This window comes from Poecilia mexicana, unplaced genomic scaffold, assembly GCF_051168715.1.
Source record: "Poecilia mexicana isolate PSO_F unplaced genomic scaffold, ASM5116871v1 scaffold_5, whole genome shotgun sequence".
Taxonomy (NCBI): domain Eukaryota; kingdom Metazoa; phylum Chordata; class Actinopteri; order Cyprinodontiformes; family Poeciliidae; genus Poecilia; species Poecilia mexicana.
Genome location: NW_028263374.1, coordinates 18275121 through 18298401, shown reverse-complemented (window position 1 = coordinate 18298401; position 23281 = coordinate 18275121). Strand labels below are relative to the sequence as shown.

Below are 23281 nucleotides of genomic sequence, written 5' to 3'. Positions count from 1 at the left end.
TAATAAGCTTATTGATTAGCTGTTTGGGGGATTAAGGCTACTGTTTGGTTAGCGGCTTAGTGCTCTGCGCTGGGCTGTTGGATTTCTGCTTTCTGACTTTCTGTGAAGATTTTTGACGATTTATTGAACCTTTAAGGGTTTTTATTGTTTTTAAAATTATTTGAGGTGGGCTTGTGGTCAGAAGTGCAAAATTCAGACTCACCTCATTGTAATTAAATCAGAGTTGATAATAGCATCATTACAAAAGAGTGCTATCTTCCTCAGAAGCAAACAATGAAGCCATTTCTGCTCTGTATTCTCCTGACAACTGGATTGACTACTGGTAAGATCCTGGGTTTTCCCAAATTTAAACTAAGTTAAAACCTTTAAATGTATTTGCTTTTAGAGACACTTTACCAGATTTACGCTGAAATTAAGCTGCATCACAGACAGAAAAATATGATTTAGAAAATAGAAATCAGAAAAAGTAATCGATAATTCCCAGTAAATAGTTAGAAGATTGATTTGTTTTGGGTATATGACAAAAAATGACAAAAGTATTAGGTGTGTTTCAGCAGCTAAGTGCAAACATGTAGCTATCCGAAGCTCTCCTTTGTCACAATACACAAAACAGCAGCAGGAGAGTCTTGGTCCAAAGGTTGCATGTGTGCAGGGTCATGTCCGAATGTTCCTGATGGTGCCACTGATCTGCTGCTGACCGTTTCTATCAGCATCAACACATTCACATCTGCATTATGTCTGGGGTTCTGCTGTACGTGAACAGCGCTCCGCAGCTCTCTCAACGACTACCAGCGCTCCGAGGGCAGGGAGCTCGTACCCACCGCCTGGAACGCAGCTCGGATGCAGATGCTGCCGGGTTTGAACTTGGAGGAGTGCGCAAGCCGCTGCTCGCAATCTCAGGACTGCAGGTGAAACCGCACCGTCTGCAGACAAGAATCGCTTCGCATTTCTCTGAATACACACCATCCCTTGTCTTCAGTGTGGTAGCGGCTGCATCATGCTGTGGGAATTGTTTTGTTACTACAGGAAATTTATGTAAAGTAAAGCTTGTTAGAGGCTGCAAGAGACTTACACTGGGCTTGATTTAGTTTTTATTTGTTTACTTGTTTTTTTTTTTTACCTAAATAATAAACCAGAACTACAAAGTAGTAGTTGAATGGCCTAGTCAAAGTCTAAACACAAAACCAATTGACAATACTTTACAAAAATGTAAACATTATGTTCACAGACTCTCTCCTTTCAATTTAGTTACACTTGTGCTGTTTTGACAAGAAAAATGGGCCTAAAATTCAGTCTGGTAGATATATAGTATTTCTTTTTTGGTATATTTTCAGATATAACATGAAAAACACAACCAGTGCTTTCTGATATCCCCAATAAAACACATCAGAGTCAGTGGTTGTTACCAAATATAAAATAAGTTTAATGTGGTTGAAAACCTTTGCAAGGGTCAATATATTCAGTAGTATTTATATTAAAACTAAAGGTTTTGCTTTCAGATATCAATGAAGTCAGCAGAGATGTGAAGCGCACTTTTCTGCCCAACTAAACCTTCATAAAGCTCATAAATTAGGTTAATTTGTATGAACGTATCCCTGTTTGTTAGTTACACTGGAATTTTTCAGAACAAAATAACAGTAATTTGAACCTCTTTAAAAAATTTCTCCAGTCTCTTTTTATGCTCACTTTAAACATAAATATTCTGGATTTCTGCAGCATTTTCTAGTAAAATTTTCCAGTAAAATTGCAGCATTTTCTAGTTGGGTTTTCTAAAAAGTGAGCAGAAAACAAGCGCCAACATAGCCTGCATGTGCAGAACGTGTCTTGCCGTCAGCCTACACTAAACGCTGTCCTCTTCCAGGCTAATTTTATCTCCTGCTGTCAACTTTAAACATCTTAATTGCTGCCCAAAGAGAGGAGAAACTCTATCCACGCACACTTTCCCCCCCCATGTTACATCGTGATAATCATGATGCAAATTCAGCATTAGACCCCTCATCCATATCTGTCAGAGTTGGAAGTTTGAGCAGTTGCCGAAGCTCCTAAATAGGGAAACAGTCTGTGAGATATACTTTTGTCCTCAAAGTTACTTTTTATAGCTTTGTTTGTGACAAAAAGGTGTTTTATTTGCACACATTTTCTCCCTGATTTGCAGCTAGACACTAAATCTCCCACACCCGATAACATCGCTCACAGTTTCCCTCTCCAAACATGCATAACTAGTAAGTTATCTGGTTGTAAAAAACACTGAAAAACATTTCTCATCTCCAGAGCTTTCAACTACGAGATTCGTCCAGTTGGCACCTGTAAACATCTGCCCTGGGTGGCCGACGGAAGCAACGCAGAAGTAAAGAGAAACGTCAACTGTGATCTTTATGAAAAGAAAGGTGAAGAGGTGACTGGTGAAAATCAGCTTTGCAGAAATATATATATATATATTTTTAAACATAACTGCTTTGGTTTGTTTTTGCAGTTTATGTAAGGAAGTGCATTGTAGGTAAAGGGGAAGACTACCGGGGGAAAGTTTTCACCACAAAAAGTGGACTCACCTGCCAGCAGTGGTGGTCAAAGTTTCCTCACGATCACAGGTGATTTGTTTCTCTTGTGCAAGTCAGTAAGTATCATAAACATGCTTCGAATAGAGGATTTTTTTTTAAAGACATCACTTATTAAGAGTTTATCTCTAATATTTCCTTCTGTCAATTTGATTTTACAAATGATTTATTTAAAGATACCAAGAATATTCACTTTCTTTCTTTTGCCAAAACTGATATTTGCATAAAAACGAGAAAAAAAAAGAAAAGGAAAATTGCTGTTTTTATTGCCAAAAGATGATTTAGATGATTAAAAAAAACTTTGGCAAAAGATGAGATGAACTGATTTATTATCACCACGTTCAGGATTTCTGTTTTCAGTTATTTTTAAAGTTGACAAACTATTAATTATTTTTATTATTATCAAAATTAGAAGTGTTACTATTACTTTAATTATTATTATTAATTGTGATTGAGGTTATCTTGATAAATAATTAATAATTTATATTTGAATTGAATAAAATATTAAAATACCTTTAAACTCCAATGTGACAAACAAATAATTTAAAAAATGACAAATCGTCATGTAGTCAGTTCTTTACTGAGAAATGTCAAGTTGTATTGCTTATATATCCCTATCTTATATTTATTTAACAAAAAATAACCTTCTTTCAAACATTAAAAATATATAAACACAGATAAAGGATACTCTACTCTATGGTTATTTTTAGAAGATCCGGTTTTTGCTTTGATTGCTTAAAACTAAATACATCTGTGAAGGAAACAGAAAAATATTAACTTCAAACTAACAAAATAAAAAAAAAATAGAATATCTAATTCCTGTTTCTGTTTGTAATATTTATTAAGAAATAAGTGTACATAAATCTGTTTTTTACAGCAAAATATCAAAACTTGACAGTAAACCTGAATGATTTCCATAGAACTGCAAAAACAAAACATGAGCAACAACTAAAATCTTAATGTTAAGTTGGCACAACTTAAAATATTTACTTAATTTGTTGCATGTAATTGAATAAAATTGGTCAAACTTAAGTTATTTACATTTGTTTAACATGACAACTTAAACTTAACATATTTACTCGGTTAAACTTGATTTAATTCCTTCTTATTAACTCAATTTTTTAAAAGTTGGATTATCTGTTTTCTTTTTGCCGTCAGTTTCCAGTCTAACCAATGTTAACGTCAAAAAGATGAGAGAAAGAAAGCAGTTCAGAAGCAATCTGGTCCCGGTTTTCTTCATAAACATGCAAAAGACACATCAAAATAATGTAAAAAGAAACAGATATCATAAATAAAGATGGTCTGATTACTCTGGTTAAACATTTGAATAGTTGTTTTCGCCACACTGTGTGCCAGCCTCATGGGAAACCCAAATTGTGCAACTCCAGATGAAACGTCCAGATCTCTGTAGATGTTACTAAAACAAACATGGCAGTGACTCATCAGAGCGCTGCGGCTTTTCTCTCTCAGTCCTGTGTTTATCCAGCCGCCGTGAGCGTGTAAAGTGAATGTCACCACCCACACTTTATGTGGGTCAATCCGTCACCCTGTTTGTCTCAGATGGACTCCTTCACCTACCAACGGTCTGGAGCTGAACTACTGCAGGAACCCGGATGGGGATCGGATCGGCCCGTGGTGCTACACCACCGACCCGGAGCGGCGCTACGAAAGCTGCAACATCCCACAGTGCAAAGACGGTACGACTCTGACAGGATGGAGAACCGAAGAACGCGCAGCTGAAATGTTGTACAGAAAATATGGTGCAGCTTTGAGTTCAAGTTTTTGCAACTTTGTAAAGACATCTGCCTGAAAAATTCTGGTTCTCACTCATTTTCACCGAATAAGAAAAAGATAATTTTTGTAAAAATCATGTTTTTGCAAAAAAAGATTGTTATATGTACGACTTCAATGGGAAGAGAAACTAAAAGACACACAGTTGATCTGTTGAGCTTTTGATTTGTTGAAATATCATATGCACTGAAAACATGGCTACAGTTTTCTGAGTTTCAGCATCTTTGTAAAAACATTTGCCTAAAAAAACCCAGATCCTTAACAGAAAAATTAATCAATTCCTATTCCTTTTACGTTGTTTTACAAATAGATTATAACAAATTTTTTAAAAGTGTAACTCTATTAGCAACAAATGATATACTGGTTTGCTTATTTTTGAGGAGTTTTTCTCATTGCTTGTATAAAAATGTCTGCCTGTGTGTGCAGAGGTGTGCATCACCTGCAACGGAGAAGACTACCGAGGCCAGGTGGATCACACTGAGAGCGGCAAAGAGTGCCAGAGATGGGATCAGCAATTCCCTCATCAACACATCTACCAGCCTGAAAAGTACATGTTCATGCATGGCTGCTCTGCAGTTAGTGAGCTTACCAAATTGATTGGCTTCTTTGCTGCAATGCATTGCTATTCTTTAGATGCTGCTGGTCACCGATAGGGAAATATGTTGTGGTTTTGCTATTTTTCCAGGTATTCAGTTTTAAATGTTTCAATCAGGATAAACAGTCAATTTAAGCTTCCATGTGCAATATCCTTGGATGACATCACAAAAGGTAGAAGGCAACTTATTTGAAATCCTCTGCAGAAATGTCTTTCCTCCCTTTTTTGCATGTTTTCAATCAAATTTCTCCATTTCCATTTACCTTATAGCCGTAGCAAAACATTTGTGCGCTAGGAGAAAATTTAACATGGATTTCGATAATATCGTCCAATATAATAATAATAATAATAATAATAATAATAATAATAATAATAATAATAATAATAATAATAATAATAATAATAATAATAATAATAATAAAAACCTAGAAGCAGTTTGTGAAAAGGCCAGATTTCATTGTGGAAGATATTCAGCCATTATTGTGTCATTATTAGCTGATGGATAATTCCAGGCAAACTAGAGGAGATAATAAATAAAAATGTTCCATCCTCAGATGAACAGAGAAGTTGCTCTGGGAATATGAGCAGGGTTCAGTCTACCTGCAGTTCTTCTTACTGTAAAGGGAAATAACGCAGCTGTTTAAGGTGATATATGTAGATTAGAGCGTTTTCAGAATCAGAATAACACCAGCTGTAGTTTAAAAAACTACCTTAGCTTTAGCTCTGGCTTTTACTTTATCATCAGTGGCAGTATCCTCCAGCGGCGTAGGAAGCGGGGGGGACGGGGGGGACATGTCCCCCCCAATATTGAAGCCAGGTGGATATGTCCCCCCCAAAAAATTGTACCGCAAAATATTGGATTTTGACATTTTTTTAACTAGCGTGCTTTTATTTTGAAGGCGCAGCATCGCGTTACGTCACGGTACTCCCCCTCCCCTCTCTGAACTGCTGAGTGAGCACTCAGAAGGGAGGGAAACAGCGACACAGAAGTCAGAAACTTGCGAATGAGGTAAAATGGTCTGTCGGGAATGCTGCTATGAATATTGCTTATTTATAACGTCTTGTTGTCAGTTCACTTTCATATATAGGAACTGAATCTTTTTGGTTTAATCATCTTAGTCTTGGGATGATCACTCATCCAATATTTAACTGCTAACTTTCTCTAGACGTTTGCTACGCTAGCCAAAATGTCTTTTTTTTATATATATATATCTCATTTCAGTACAATGCCACCACCAACTAAAAGGCTGAAACAGCAGCAGGACTTGCTCAGCTTTTTTAAAAAGAGTAACGTCAGTGTGAGTAACAGTCACACAACACAAGGGCAACACCTGTGTTGCCCTTGTGTTGAAATTAGCCCGGTCTGGGCGTGCGTTTTACGAGGATTTTTTATTTTTTGCGTGGTTTTGCTTCGCCGAAATGGACAGATATTATACCTGCCGCGCTCCTGATCGTTAGTTAAAACCACAGGGAGAGTTAATTTTAATTCTTAGCAGCGGCTAACCAACAAATTAACTTCTGCACCTTTATTTCCTCAAATAAACTGCTGGCTCCTCTTTTTAGACTATAAATAGATTAACACAACATTGACAACTCTGTAGTTTTCTCTGTTCTGTACTGCAAACTGGAATTAAAGGCGCCATTTCTACCAAAGGTCTGGACAGACTGGCGACCTGTCTAGGGTGTACCCCACACCAGAACCTCCAGACCCCACTAAGGGACAAGGGTGTACAGAAAATGGAAGGATAGATGGATTTCTACCAAAGGTTTAGAATGCGTTTTTGAACCAGATGCTTCAAAGCACCCTGTCCATAATTCTTCAACACACTGTCAGCTCCCTGTCAGAAAGACTTTAGTTCAGAGTCCATAAGATAATACTCTGAAAGGATTTTAATGGATTTATTTTATTTGCCTCTGCGATTAACTCTGCGCGTAAAGTCTGTAATGTGACAAATAAAATGTTTTGTTTGATTTAAAATTGGCCATGTTAGGCTCAAGAGCTGTACCTCATTTCTGAAACCATCTCATATGTTTAGGAGCAACAATGCAGGGACAGCACAAAGGAGACAGGAAAAGGAGAGGATAGTGCAACTGGGCTAGAGGCAGGAAGTCAGAGTGAGGGAGAGACAGGAGTGGATCAACAGGTAAGATAGAGTAACTCATACGAGTAGATACTTCATGAGAGTCCACAAAAAAAGTTGAAAATTTTAATCTTTTGCTTGTAGTAAGTGTAGTTCAGGGGCATTGAGTGACATTGTAACTTTTCCTTCTAGGGAGTTCAGACTAGGGACACACAGCTGAGAGACTCTGAAGTCAGTGGACAGAGAACAGAGCCAAATCAGCCACATCCAAAATTCATAGACCCTCAAGCTCTAGCCAACAGAACTTTACATTTCCAAGGAAAGTGGTACAAGGAATTTCCCTGGCTACATTATGATGCAGTGAAAAATGGCATTTTGTGTTTTTATTGCATGGCAATTTACCAGGACAAACTCACACCATTTGGTGCAAAATCCGAACCCGCCTTTATCACTTCTGGATTTAAAAATTGGAAAAAAGCATGCGAAAAATTTAAAGCACATGAAAATAGTCACACACATCGTCATGCTGTTTCTGTGACTGCACAAGAAAGTCATCCTATAAATGCCCAATTATCCAGTGCTTTGGCAACTCAGCAAGGTGACAATAGGCACTGTCTGGAGAAAATTGTGAGCTCCATAAAATATTTGGTACGGCAGGGACAAGCTTTGAGAGGGCATGACGATGATGACAGCAATTTGTATCAACTGTTAAAAAATCTGGCAGAAGATGATGCCCTTTTGGCTAAGTGGTTGCTGAGGTCTCAGAAAGAATACCTAAGTCCACAGATACAGAATGAAATCTTGTGTTCTATGAGCAATAGTATTGTCAGTGAAATAGCAGATACAATCAGAAACCTACCAATTTTTGAGTTTGCAATTATTATGGATGGAACACAGGACATTTCTGGGAAAGAACAAGAAAGCATTTGTCTGCGATACATTGACAGTGACATGAAGCCCCATGAAGAGTTTATTGGCTTGTACTCAGTTTCTGAAACAACAGGAAAAAGCCTTGCTGCTGTTGTTAAAGATGTGCTGCTCAGATTAAACTTACCAATGCATGGTTTACGAGGTCAAACTTATGATGGAGCAGCCAATATGTCTGGGAAGCATGCAGGTGCACAGGCACTGATAAAGCAAGAGCAGCCACTAGCACTTTTTGTTCATTGTGGAGCACACTGCACTAATTTAATTGCACAGAAAGCTTGCTTAGCCTCAGTTCTGATCAGAGACGCATTGGATTGGGTGAACCAGCTTGGAGTTCTTTTCTCTCAGTCAGGGAAGTTTAAGGCAATCCATGCAGCAACAGCACATACAGAGAATCCATCGTGCACTGCAATAAAACCCCTCTGCCCCACAAGATGGGCAGTACGGAGCAAAGCAATCAGAGATGTTTTGTCACAGTATGGGTCAGTGCTGGCTAGCTTGCAGGAGATGGCTTCTGGTGCCTCAAACACAGCATCCACTGCTAATGGACTGCTGGGGCAGTTTAGGAAAGGTAAAACAGTTTTGGGTCTCATCCTTGCCTCACCTGTGATTGATGAGCTTGAATGCCTGAGCATCTCTTTCCAGAAGAGAACTCAAACCATTGCTGGAATGAGGACTGCTGTGAAAGTTGTTCAGACTTCACTTAAGGCTAAAAGAAATCAAGAAAGTTTCAACACTCTGTTTGAAAAGGCGATGGCTGAGGTTCAGTCTTTGGGTGTTAAACCCATCACAGTTACACAGAGAAGGCCACCCCCAAAACGCTTCACTGAAGGAGCTAAGACACATCAACCTGAATGTGCCAATGACCACTACAGAGGTGAATTCTTTAAAGTATTGGATGTTGTAGATGCACAGCTCACTGGGCTATTTAACCAGGATGACTTGCTGACTTTGCAAAAGTTGGAAGAGACACTTCTCAGTGGAACGATTGATGCTGCAGTCATTGGGAAATACCCAGAGTTGAATAGAGAGTTACTTTCAGTGCAACTTCCTATGTTTAGACTGAACTACTCATTTAGCAACAGCGCAGAAGCTGCAGGGATCATTGGTGGACTGCCTGGAGAGGTCCGTAGACTTTTTGGGCAAGTGGAAACTCTGGTTAGGTTGCTTTTGGTGGTCTCTGTTTCATCCTCTGAGGCAGAGAGAAGTTTCAGTGCGCTTCGTAGACTCAAAACGTGGCTCCGGTCTACAATGACTCAAAACAGGCTTAATCATGTTGCTGTCTGTCATGTACATAAAGATAAACTTGATTTACTGGACAAGAAGTCAGTTTGCAAGCAATTTGTGGCTGCAAATGAAAGGCGGAAAAAACATTTTGGCTCTTTTGCCTAAGCCAGTGTTTGCCATCCTTTTATGTTTCCGGCACATTTTTGGCGAATTATAAATGCATGGCTGTAAAGTGCAATTGTTCAGAAGCACAGAGGTGTTGATCTCTACCTAGGGTTATGTGGCCTATAATCTCTGTGCTAACTGCTTTTCCAACAGTTAAAGCACACTGTAGTCAGTGAGTTAAAAAGCTTGTCTATTAAATGTGTATTTATTGTTGGTAAATATTTCTTCATTTTTGATTTGGTTTAATTAGTCATACAGTTCGACAAACTGAATAAGCATATTTTGATTGATTTTCTTTTCTTCTTTTACTTAATGTTAAAAGTGTGAATAATTTGTTCACTACATTGTCTGTGAGGGCTCTTTCATCTCAGAATTTTGTTTAATCAAAGAAATGGTTCTATGGTCAGTCAACCTATATAAATTCATTTTTGACCATTATTGCAAGTTTGACAAAATAAAACATATCAAACTTTGCACTTGTGTGGCCTACTGAATTGTTTTTAATCCAACTGAAATATTTGATTTTCTAGTGTGTATGCGGACACTAAATATGCCAAGGGCTGAAGCCCTTGAAAGACATCTCCCTTTGCTTAATAAAAGACTCCAGTCATTTTGTTTGGTGATATGCTCACATCTTATGAACAAATGCATTATGTAAATTTTAAATGCATTATTTTTGCAAGACACAATTTATAAAGGAATAAAGTAAAAGATTAAATAGCCTTTTTTTTAAGTAGCGTACTTAAGATATATTTCTGTTGAATATTTACGAATCTCAGATTTCCGACATGTGTCCCCCCCAATTGTAAACTTATTCCTACGCCCCTGGTATCCTCCAAAGCGCGGGAGTCATCAGAGTAAAACTTTGGTTCATTTATGGTTAAACTCCTTCACGTGCAACTTGAATGCATTAGTCTGTCAAATTCAGTCAAAAATCCCCCAGGTGTTAGCTAACGCTATGCTAGCTGAACCTTTGATTCATGTGCCTCTTGTGATGTCACTGAGTAAAATACATGCACAGCAGATGAAGTAATGATCTTTAAAGTTTAAAGTTTCGTTTAGTTTTACACTCGGCTGTGTTTGAGTAGTTAAGAAATGCACCTCAGGGTAGAAATTTAAGGTAAAGTAACATTTTTATTAGCATAGACATGGGGGCATTATGAAATAATCTTGTTTTAAATCATCTGCACCTTTTGGTACCTCAATTTACTTTTTTCAGGATAAATTAAACTGGACAAATTTTAGATTATCTACCTGCTACCGTTTCATGTTCAGTGTTGAGGAACTTTTACTTCCTTCAGAAATGTATCCAGGCATTTCTGTTTTTGTAGGATACAAAATTGAAACCTATTTCTTTGTAGACATTGTTTGAAATGGAAAAGACAAAACAACACGTCTTCTAAAGTAAACCACATAAATGTAGAGAATAGCTGCTAAACTGAACGGACCAATATATTCAGTCACAAAAATAATAAAATCTTGTGTAGAAACGACAGTAAGATAAAATATATCTTTGCAAGAGGTGCAAATAATTGTGGTGGCAGTTTCATCATCGCTGTTTGATATTTGGTTTTAATATTTTATTATGTTTTAATGTAATGTGTTTCTTTTTCAGGTACCCTGACAAGAGCTTAGATGATAATTACTGCCGTAACCCGGACGCCTCTCCGGTGCCGTGGTGTTACACCACCGACCCGGAAACAGAGAGAGAGAGCTGTGACATCAGCAAATGCAGTAAGAAAATATTCATTTTTCTGCACAAAAATCCTAAGCTTGTCCATGTTTTCCATGTTTAAAGCTGAAAATACAGATTTAGGTCACTGAATGCAAAGTGTAAACATTGTGGAAAACATTTTTATTCTAATAATTAGACAATGGTTTCTGTCTTATTATAAAGTTTAGTTTAATGTTTTCATTTATTTATTTGCTTTAGTGTGGAAAGAAAAAACACTGATTCCTGGAAAACACAATGGGACTGGGTTGTGTTATTAATTCGCAGTAATTAAATTACCTTGTTATTGTTTGGCACATTAGCTTCTTAAATATGACACATTTCAGGGTTGGTGCCGGTGTGTCGGGTTCAGCAGAACCAAACAGATGCTTGTCCAAGATTTTAAGTTTGACTCTTTCGGTTCAGTGAGGGTTAATGGAAGCAAACTCCCTAAAGCTATTTTACTATTCATGCAACTTGTTAAGGATTAAATTAGTTTTTATTTATTTGGTTTCTTATTTGTTCTTTTCTGCTGCTTTGTTTTCACTGATCAGTGGAAAACTAATAGAATTTAATGTGAAGGATTATTATTATTGAATTGTTATTTAAGCAGCAGTTCAATGTTTTCCCCAACATTCAGCATGTGTAATGTGTCAAGAACAGCATGAACTTTTCTGGCGATAAATCAGATCAATGGCGCAACATAAACTTGAATAGAGCGCCATCTTGTGGTGAGATAATTGATGAAAACATTACAGCCACTCTCTAATACTTTATTTTACATTATTTAATTGCTTTGTATATTTTATATTTTCTTGATTCCCTTTTATTGACTTTTTTAGTCCTTTTAAATCTATTTGGAAACGCTGGTTATGTTTAAATAAACATTTAAAAGTTTCAACAAAGAAAGTCCCTGGTAGAAAAGTAACTGTTTTCATAGCAACATAGAATGTTTTTTTATTTCTGTTTATCTGGATTAATATGACCTTTACCTATAGCTAGACCAACACAATTGCATCTTTTAAACAGAAATATAAGATATCCAATCATTAGAGAGACTGCTGTCTTCTTTAATCACTGAATAATCGCTGAAAAAAGTTGGCTGTGATAGAGCACAGAAAGTTGAGTGGAAGGAAAAATGTGGCAAAAGATAATGCAGAAAACATGGAGATAAATGTGGACTTGAGAGCATTGCAAAGGAAAGAACATTCAAAACTTCAGTTGAGACAAACCATGAGAACCACAACAGAAAGATGTGATTCAGAAAGACATGGGCCACACTAGCAGTTTCCACCGTTTGAGATAATTTGAGGAACCATGTAACCAGCTGGGTGTTAATTCACTGTGTTTCACCAAGTCCAAAGGTTGAATTACGCAGCGACATGTCTAAAATATGACTGAGTTTTATGTAAAATCAACTTTTTTGAGCTTTACGTCATGTTTTAATGCTCGATTCTTTCATGCATGTTTGAGAAAGCCTTTAATCTCCATGGCAACCATTCAGCTGTGCAAAATGCTTGAATGGACATAGATCCACCTTCAACATTCATCCTGAGAGCTGCAGTTTCCAAGCTACTGAACTTCCACCTCACAGAGCAGCCCTCACCCACTCAGCTCCTTCAGACTAGCCAGGAGCAATTAGCAAACGTCAGGTGGACAATCAGCTGAGCTCGTTAGGAGTTACTTCTCAATGAATCGCTAGTAAAAGCATTAGGTTGCGTTTACACTGCAGCCTGAAGTGACCCAATTCCGATTTTTTGATGTAATGCGACCTGTATCCGATCTTTTCATGGCAGTGTGAACAGCACAGGTCGGATTCTTTTTCAAATATGACCCATAACCGATACATATCCGATTCAAAGGCGACCTAACGTCCAGGTCGCATTCATCCGAACTGAACGTCACTGATTCTCAACAAATCTCACTATTCTGTGTCCTGATATGCGCAAGCGAGAAGAAAAACAACAACCATGATGGAAAATATGAGGATTAAGTTGTTAATATGCTGCTCCGGTCGGATAACAACTTCAAATATGTAAGCTAAGCTCCACTGTTAGCCTCCATGTTTACTTCCGCAAACACTGAGCACTTCTTCTTTTTATGGCGGTTGGCAGAACACTGAGAACCCTGACGCTATTGCGCATGCGGGACACTTTCAGGTCGTTTCCCCGTTCACACTGCAGAACGCATACAGGTCGCATTTACTGGCAGTGTGAACGGCCCGGCAAAAAAATCGGAATTGCCAAAAAATCGGAATTGGGTTACTTCAGCCTTAAGTGTGAACGCACTTTTAGAGGAGTCATGTTGTGTGAGTTTCAAAAAGAGCAGGAATTTCTTAAAGAGACTGAGACCCAATTTCAAGGTGTTAAATTACAAAGTTAAATTCCTTTTAAGTTATATTTGGCATATATTGCATTTTTATAACAACTAAAGGTAACATGATTGTGCTATAAAAATGTCATTACGTTCCATGGAAAATACAAAATACTTCCCCAGCAGCTAAATAAATTAGGTTTCTTCTGACGATAGCATCTGTCCTCCATGCGAAAGCTAATTTTTCTTCAAAACACTTCTCCCTGATTTTAGCTGAAGTCCTGGTGGAGAAGAGGCAGCGCTCCAGCTTCACCACCAACTGCTTCAGAGGCCGGGGCGAAGACTATCGAGGCAAAGTCAACGAGACGGCGTCGGGCATCGCCTGTCAGCGGTGGGACGTCCAGGTTCCTCATCGGCATCCCTTCATCCCAAACATCTATGAGTGCAAGTAAGCACTGCGTCCATTTTAATGGCGGGGGTAGTATATTAGGATTAGTGCAAGTGCAGCTGCAGGGAATAACTTGCAGTCTTATTTCTCTGCTAACACTTGCTAGCAGGTTATTAGCATTTCGTGTTTTAAGTTTTCCTGAGACTTTTTGTTCAGCAACGATTTACTTAATTTCATTTAGTAAATGTTGTTCTCCAGTTATAGTGTCTTGTAAAAGCGATCACACAGGTTAAACACAAACTCCAATGTCCTTTATTGGGATTTTTAGTGATCGATCGACACAAAGTAGTGGATCATTGAAGGGAAATGTTACATCGTTTACTTTTGCCACCTTTACAACAAGTTTTTAATCTTCCCATCAACTATTCTTTCCACAACACCATGCTGCCATCACTGTGTTTTGCTGTGAACATGGTGTGTTCGGGTGGAAGTGCATCATTAGCTTTAGCATTAAAACACAAACAGGTAGATTTAGGGAAAATGAATGATAAAACAAAGAAATGGCTGAAATGGACTGAAAAGATCTAAAACCAAAATGGATATAAATACCAATATTCAAGAGAAAGAAGAGAAGAATAGGATTAAAATGTATGGAAACACCCTATAGGCAATAATGATGAACTAAATGTAGCAAGACATGTTGAACCATAAGAAAAAGATCAAAGTACAAGCACTATTTTTATTTTTGCCAGCGGTCTTTTTATTTCACTATTCTGTACTACTGTATGAATAAAATCCCAATAAAATATAGCAGACTGTGACTCTAACAGGAAAAATGTGAAAATATTTAAAATGTGAGAACACTTTTTGCCAGGCACTGTGCAAATTCGGTGGGCTGTCTAATTCTCTAAATTAGCAGGATCATTGGTGTGCTAAACTGATTCTTGGTTACGTCTCGTCTAGGGGTCTAGAGGAGAACTACTGCCGTAACCCAGACGGTTCTGAGGCTCCCTGGTGTTTTACGTCGGTGCCAGAGATGAGGACTGTTCTCTGCCTGCAGATCAAACGCTGCGCTGACGACATAGAGGCCGAGGGTACGTCGCCTCGATTCAGAAATGATCTGAGAATAAATGCAGTGAAGGTCTCAATGCACTCCTCCGCTTCCATGACAATTTTATTTCACTTATAACTGGGGCTAAACAATAAATCAATAACAGTATATACTGCAATAGACATGTGATCAATATCAACAGATAATACGTCTGATACAGGTTGATGAAAGTCTTTAAATGCTCCATCTCTCGCAGCCAGCTAAGCAAGGTTGATGGAATCAACTAACTCACTGTGCTGTTTGGTTGCCTGGCAACTCATTCGTTCTTTGGTTACCTAGCAACAGTCTGTTGAGTAACTTTTGTAGCAGTTTAAGGTTTCACTCATTACTGCTTACAAATAATAAACAATTGCATGGAGTGAAAGCTATAAATAAAACTTGAAAGGTCATGCCACCAGTTTCGCAGTATTTCAGAAATTTAAAACAAAAAAAAAAACAAATCAACAATAATCAATATCAACTAATATGAGACGCCTGGATCGTGATAAGTTCTGTATCGAGACGCCTGGATCGTGATAAGTTCTGTATCGAGACGCCTGTATTGTGATAAGTCGTTCAGCCATATCATCCAGCTCTACTTATGACAATAATCTTTTTATCTTCCCAGACTGCTACAATGAAAATGGGAAAAACTACAGAGGCGTCGTCCGCAAAACTCGCAAAGGCATCACCTGTCAGAAATGGAACGTGAACACACCTCATCAGACCAGGTGTGGTGACACTTTGGGGCATTTACACAAACAATCCGCAGTAAAAGACAACCTCCTCCTGCAAAGCAAAGCATATTATTGACTATTGACTGATTTGTGTGATTTTTATTTTTTTTAGGATAAACCCACGGACGCACCCGGATGCCAACCTGACGGAGAACTATTGTCGTAACCCAGACGGGGACCAACACGGGCCCTGGTGCTACACCACTGACCCCAAAACTGAGTTTGACTACTGCGCCATTAAACAGTGTGGTACTTACCTCTGCGTTTTGTGTGTTAAGTTTAAGCTAGTTCAAGAAAACCGTTTATCCAATCCTCTTTTTTTATTACTTTAAATTTTTTTTTCTGTTGCTTTCAAACAGCTGGAGAGAAACTGCCACTGACAGAAACAGTAGGTTAGTTTGCAAATTAACATGGACAAAAAGCTGCTCAGAAGACGCTGCGGTTTTCTTGCGCGGTCACATTGTTTTCTTTTTGTGAACGCAGAGACGGTGGAGTTCAGCGAGTGCGGGAAGAGAGACGACCGTCCCCAGCCGACCAGGTTGCGTATCGTGAATGGAATCCCTGGGAACTCGCCGTGGACTGTGAGCCTCAGAGACAGGTCAGGCTGACAGCTGACGGCGTTTGGTGATGAACTATCAAAACAGTCTCTGTTGCGCTGTGAGTAACCTCTGACCTCTTTGTGTGCAGGAAAGGAAACCACTTCTGTGGAGGATCTCTGGTGAATCCCAGATGGGTGATCAGCACAAAGCAGTGCTTCTCCTCCTGGTAGTTCATTTAGGAAGATTTTACGCGTCAAACGTGGAGCTGGCACAGCAAGCTAATTTTTAATGTATTTAATGTAAAATGGACAATATAATAACAGTGAACATTGCTCAATTGAAGCGATAATGCCAATGTACTATGGTTAATTTATTAGTTAACATATAAATACATATCAGATAGAAAAACCCTTTTTTTAGTCAGTGAGTGTGGTACACCAACCTTTACTTTTAGTTTATAAATTGTAATAGTTTCAAACTACAACTTTTTTTTGTTTGTTTTTTTAAGTTCTTGTCAGGTTATTAACTTTGAAAATACAGAAAAGGAAAAGAAAATCTAACATTTTACATTATTTTGGTTTAAAAATGGCGTCCCTTTCTCGATGCATTTGTTAGCTGGACCTTGTATCCTAAGATAACTCAAACGACGATTGGCAGATGCAAAAAATAAAATTAAATAATCTTTTATTGTGGTAGTGTATTCTAACACAGGATTTTTTTTCCAGAAAAATATAACCATTTATTTGTTGTATTTATACACAAGCACCGGCCTGTATGAGATTTATGATAAGCTTGGGTTACATCACGACCCTTTTGGTATTTACAGAAAAAAAGATTTAAAACAAAAATGCATGACATGATCTTATTGTTTTATTTTAAACACTTAAGCAGCAGCTTTTTTGATGCTTGTCTTCATGTTTCTTTTTTTTTTTTTGACAGCTATGTGGACCTTCCTGGGTACTCCGCCATGATGGGAACTCTTTTCCGGGACCCGCAGGAAGGAGAGCCTGGCGTGCAAACCATTCCTCTCACCAAGATTGTGTGTGGACCCTCTGAGTCTCAGCTGGTCATGCTGCAGCTGGAGTAGTGTGTATAATTGTGCATCAGGACACATCCTCACACACAACCACTTGCACATAATAGCTGCCAAAGTTTCTCCTTTGACTGTGCGTTCTTTCTGTCTCAAGTCCGGCCCAGTTCAACGAGCGCGTCTCTCAGATTTGCCTCCCTCCTGAGCGCTACATAGTGCCCGAGCACACAAAGTGTGAAATAGCCGGATGGGGTGAGACGAGAGGTAAGAGAGACTCTGGACTCTACGGATGCGCTTCCTGCAAAAGATTAAAACTTGAGGTTAAAGTAACGTTGCATGCAAATGAGAGAGAGAGCAAAATTTCTGCACCTTTTCTAAGCGTACTGCTTGCTGTAGTTTTCTTGTCGCTGTTTCTTCAGGGACAGGAGATGAGACTGTCCTCAATGTTGCACACGTGCCGGTTATCAGCAACACTGAATGCAACAGATACTTCAGAGGTCGCGTTCGAGAAAATGAGATGTGCACAAACTCTTTTCAGGCTGGAGTTGGTGCCTGTGAGGTAGGTGTCTGCAGTGAACCTGTCGATGGCTGCTTTCTTCTTAGTTCATGCAGTTTTCTTTATGTATACAGAAATAATGGAAACTATAAATACAATAAACACACTTTTTGACTATCATGCAAGCGTTAAGCTGACCCCTTGTGGTAGCTCAGAGGTAGCAGCGTCTTCTCAAAGCTTCAATGCACTTTGTTATGGTTTAAAGTGATAAACCAGCAGAGTGATTAATTGAAAAGAAAATACAACAAAGTTTTCAACTTTAACTACAAGTGAAAATTATAAAAAGCATTTTATGCATTTGTAATCCAACCCCATGCACTTTGATGCCCCTAAATGAAATCCGGTGCCACCAACTGAAAACTTTAGTGGACAAACAGCATCCTGGAGATCATGAGGTTGATTTTCTAGATGTTAAGTTTATTTTGTGATTTAATTAAATAACCATTCCTTTTCTAATATTTCTTGCATCGTTATTGTCAATCTGTTGTGGAAATTCTGTGCAAAAATTACATTTAAAATACACTTGTGTTTTAAATTATCTTCTCTATTTAGGAACGGTGTTAAAAGCACTGTTGTTTTTTCTTTTTTTTTTTTCTTTTTGGTGGGTTACGAGTCACTGTGAAGGGCCCAAAGAGCCAAATACTTAAACTCTGTTTTAGGTCAAGTAATAATATGTTCCCAGAGCTGTTGGGATGGCAGGGAGAGGAAATAAACCTTATGTTTACTACACACCAGCATATATAACACAGAACATTGGACTTTGCCCACTGCCAAGCCCACAAGACAACCTAAACTCTTAGCATCTTCTTTAATTCTTACTAAAGTCTCCAATAGCCCTAAACAATTATATAACAGAAAAGAAGCACTAATAGAAATGTCACTCCAGAAAATAGAAGCTAATAAATAATGCTTTCCAAATCTTTCATAAAAAGTGACTAAATGTGAAAACTAAATACGAAACTGTTCCTTTGACAAGAAGTAAAGCATGTGAACTGCTGTAGATTAAATCCCCTCATACAGAAAAAACCCTGTTGATTTATCCTGTTTTGAGGAGAGAACATACAGCTATTTATAAGTTCCTATAAATCAAACACATCCACCATATGGCCAATGTAAGTGAACTGGCAAGATGTGACTGCAAGATGTTTCCCACCTCGGCAGTGACACTCAGTCATAACAGAGACAAATAATGACTCCGGAGTGTTGTTGCTGTGTGTCTGCAGAAAGACTACGGCGGCCCTCTGGCGTGTCAGAATGCCGACTGCTGGGTGCTGGAGGGCGTGATCATCCCCATGAGGCGCTGTGGACACCCAGGACAGCCCAACATTTTCATCCGCGTGTCTGTGTACGTAGACTGGATCAAGAAGGTCATGGAGATGGCTTAGCCGTCTAGGAACTGAGCAAACGCTTCAACATTCGCAAGAGATGCACATTTTTACTTGTGCTAATCAAACCGTACAATTGAGGTTTATGTCCAGGGTTTTATAGCTAAGATGCCACAGTGTTAATGTTTACTGTAAACACAGTGTAATTTGTTTTTGTTTTTTTTTGTATCTGCTCTAAGTTCTTTTATTGCACTTAAACTTGGAGATAATTCATTCTGAAAATGTTGGTGTTTGCTAACATTTTTTGCTATGCTTTACATTATGGACTCCTTACGTTTTAAAGGGCCAGTATTTTCAAGACATATAGTGGCATGTGATGGCACATTACTTTCAGCTGTTATAAAAATACTGCATATATCAAACACAACGTAAAAGAAATTTTGCTTCCTATTTTAATGCCTTTGAATTGGGCCTCTGTCTCTTTAAGAAGCTCTTGCTCTTTCTGAAACTCCGCCTTCAGGAAGTCATCACAACAACGTTCCCCCATTAACCCTTTAACAACATTTTTACCAGAGTTTCACTCAGAAGTTGCTCCTATGATGAACTGAGCAGATGCAGATCCACCTGGTGTTTGCTAATTGCTGCTGGCTAGTCTGAAGGAGCTGAGTGCTGCATCTTGAAACGAGGAGAAGCTGCAAGTACAAATTGATCTGTTTTAATGCATTCAATCCCTCCAACAACACATTTACTAACAGAAGTCGCTATGTGTGTTTTGGAGTAATTGTATGACAAAGGGACAGACAAAAGTGTAAGAGGTGAAATGTTCAATTTCTAACCACATTTTAGAGGAGCAGATGAGGCATTTCTGACTTTCCAAGTTGGAAATCCAACTTTTTGGTGCGTCCTCTGGGATTTTTCAGTCCTTCAGAGTCAAATTTGTATAGAAATGTATAATATGCTAATGCATACATCTCCATGATTAATTTAAGTACATCTACACTCTGACTCCTGCTCTAATAAATATTCTTCCTGATAATAACTACTGTTTTTTAAAGTTATATAATGTAGCCTCATGCCAAATATGAAAAGATAATTAACAAAAAAAAGGTTTTGAAACACGAACAGCACCTTGAACATGGTATTGTCTTTTATTGAGATTTTGTTTGATAGACCAACACAAAGCTTCACACTTGGTTTGTACAATATTACTGCAAACTAAAATCTAAAATGTTTGGCTCAAAACCTTGAATCAGCTTTCACTGCAATCACGGCTACAAATCTTTTCAGGTATTTTTACCAGCTTGGTAAATTTAGAGACTGAAATTTGTCCTCATGCTTCTTTGCAAAATGGTTGAAGCTCCGTCAGATTAAAAAAGAACAAGTTTGTGAATTTTAGGTTTCGATTAGGTCTCAGCCACTTTTACACATCAATATGTTTGTAGCTAAACCATTTAATTGTTGCTATAAGATTAAGATTTCTGTCTTGCTGGAAGGTGAAGCTATTAGCAGGTTTTCATCAAGGATTTTCTTATGTTTATCTCCATCCATCCCCAAAGAAAAATATCCCCCCAGCATGATGCTGCCTCCACCATATTTTACTGGAGGGAGGGGATATCAGTCGTCCGCCTGCCCCTTGCAAGAACAAGCTGGTATAGACGATGGATGAATACATATCCACACCGAAAATCATTTTCTTTACACTTTCAAATTTCCAATTACAAAATCCCAGTAAAGTTAAAGAGGTGTGAATACCAAATGAGTTGTTTCCCATCTGGGTGAGATAAGAAGCACCGCAAGAGAAGAGTTTTAAAGATCCGAACGTTCACCCCCTCCCTGTAAGTACTCCCATTACTACAAAACTGTACGCCTCCCCCTGTCTCGCCTTGGCATTGAGTGGGAGCTCCAAAATACATTCTTTGCCCCCAGCCTCTAAAAAGAAATCCCTCCTCTGCCTGTCTTTTGATGCCTGCCCCCACCTCCAAAGACATGCCTTTGTGCCTTATGCAGAACTGTATGCGCTGCACATTCTTTCTAGTTCTATAGGAGGATTTTTGTAACCCGGTCCTGATGAGCCCACGGAATTCAGCTTAAATAAACCTCAAGATCAGAGTCCGACCAAATCTCCGACTGCAGAGGGCCACTGAACTCTCACACGTGGACACGCTACAAAAAAAAAAAAAAAAGCTCCCTGCAGTGTCTTCCTCTTGTTGGTTTTGGCACCAACGTTTTACCTGTGCATACGACAACTTTGTTTTGTTTTTTTCTGCACAAGCAGAAACTAATAGAGGCTTATTGTGGACGTTGATGGGTGATTTTTCTTCACTTTCACTTAGTAATATGTAAAGATGATGACAGGTCCAGTTCTTAAATGAGTGCAAGTTCTCAGCAGCACTTGCAGAAGCTTCTGGTAACACTGACTGAAATGCTGAGAAAAACTGCCACAAAAATATGCAAATGTTTTCCTCGTTACTCTGCTTTTTGCTAAAATAACTTGAGAAGCCCCGTGTATTATTAGTGAGTTAAACGCTTTACCGTATTGGTTTCTGACTGAATGTAATGTTGTGTAATATTGTGGTTTCACTGGATATTCATTCTGGGTATTTCAGAATTACATCATGAAACTGTCACTGCCGTGGTTCCAGCTCAGCGGTGGGCTCCATCTTTTGTAACGTACAGCTTTATGTCCTGGGCTCTTGCCAGCAGGCTCACCTGACATGACTCCACTAGAGGTCCAGCATTAGCCGCCGCCGGGATGTGAGCTGCAAACTCTTTTCATCTGAATTCATCACTTTGTATAAACTTCCACATAAAGCTGAAGGAAAACGAGTGAATTTTGCTGTTTGGTTCAAGATAGCTCCAAAATAGATCAAATAAAATGTTTTAATATGTTTAAAAACACTGTTAAGTGCTGTAGAAATCTTGTCTTGGAGCACACATTCGTATTCAGCTCCCTTTGCTTGGATTCCCTAAATTAAAATGCAACTAATATCATGATTGATATAATAATAATTATTAGTATAATTATTATATCAATAATAATAATTATTGATATTGACAATTATTGATTTGCTTTTTGTTTTATTTATTTATTTATTTATTTATTTATTTATTTATTTATTTATTTATTTATTTTTAAATACTGCCAAACCGGTGGCGTGACCACAGTTTTCTTTGTTGCTGTTATTTTTAAGCCGTTGTGTGGCACAGAAGCAAAACCTGAAACTGTTGCCAGTTACTCAGCAGGTTGTTGCTAGGTAACCAAAGAATGACTGAGTTGCTAGGTAACCAAGGAATGAGTGAGTTAGTTGATCCACCAACCTTGTTTAGCTTGCTGTGAGCGGTTGATCCACCAAAGCTTTTCCTCTGCCTACATCCCCCAGAATGCTGTGCGGTTTTGGGTCAGAATATTTTATTGAATATTGAATAATCTCTCAGATTTATTATTATTGATTTTTTTTTCTTGTCGAGCTCCATGTAAACGTAGCCTGAGAGAGGACTCTGTTCACTAAAATATAAGAAAATAAAAACAGCATTGCACAACTGCAAAAGTTTTGGTGCACATAAACTGACAGACCAGGTGGGGAAAAAATTAATCAGAGAAGCATCCAAGATGCTAATAGTAACTTTGGAGAAGGTGTAGAGATGCACAACTCAGATAATTATTCATTTTGAACGCCACAAATCTAAAAAATGTACAAAAGAGCGGCAACAAAACAGAGGAAAACATGTGGAAGACGTTCCTCTGGCAGCTGCAGCTGAAGGTGATTCTCCAGAGTACTGACTCAGAGGTGTTGGATACGTTCTTACACGCCACACTTTTCAGTTTTTTTTTTTTTAAATAAGGAAATTGGAAACCATGCGTCATTTTTCTTCCACTTCACAATTATGTGCTACTTCCATGCAGATGCCACACTAAATACACTGAAGTTTGTGCTTGTAACATGACAGTATGTGGAAATGTTCAAGACGTCTGCAACACATGTTTGCAGAACAACTGATTAAATAAAGCATGCATTCTGTATTTCCCCCCTCTAAACAATAGCACAACAGTTTACAGCCTCAGCAGATTAGGTTCCCATGAAGCCCTTTGATACAGCGGCCCTTTATGACTTACAAGGTTAGTGATACTGTGTATCTCTGGCCATGTAGGTGGGGAGATAACAGCAGGGAAAGTGAGTGAAACTCTCTGCTTGAAACTGTGCAGACTGTCTGCTCTCACTATGAAGCAAACTGAACCTTTTCCCTCCCTTC

The 23281-nt window shown here is 38.4% G+C and overlaps 1 protein-coding gene across 1 annotated transcript; it reads left to right on the top strand.

Annotated features, from left to right (window-relative positions):
* Positions 1 to 53: 53 nt before the first annotated feature.
* Positions 54 to 21926, top strand: mst1 (macrophage stimulating 1). Its single transcript, XM_014999150.2, has 18 exons — positions 54 to 322; positions 764 to 908; positions 2272 to 2387; positions 2474 to 2588; positions 4116 to 4252; positions 4773 to 4893; positions 10957 to 11075; positions 13639 to 13813; positions 14717 to 14847; positions 15472 to 15574; positions 15693 to 15829; positions 15940 to 15972; positions 16064 to 16178; positions 16268 to 16345; positions 17059 to 17205; positions 17307 to 17413; positions 17569 to 17708; positions 18929 to 21926. Exons 1-18 carry the CDS (start codon positions 274 to 276, stop codon positions 19088 to 19090), a joined length of 2130 nt encoding a protein of 709 aa, XP_014854636.2. The 5' UTR covers positions 54 to 273; the 3' UTR covers positions 19091 to 21926.
* Positions 21927 to 23281: the final 1355 nt, after the last annotated feature.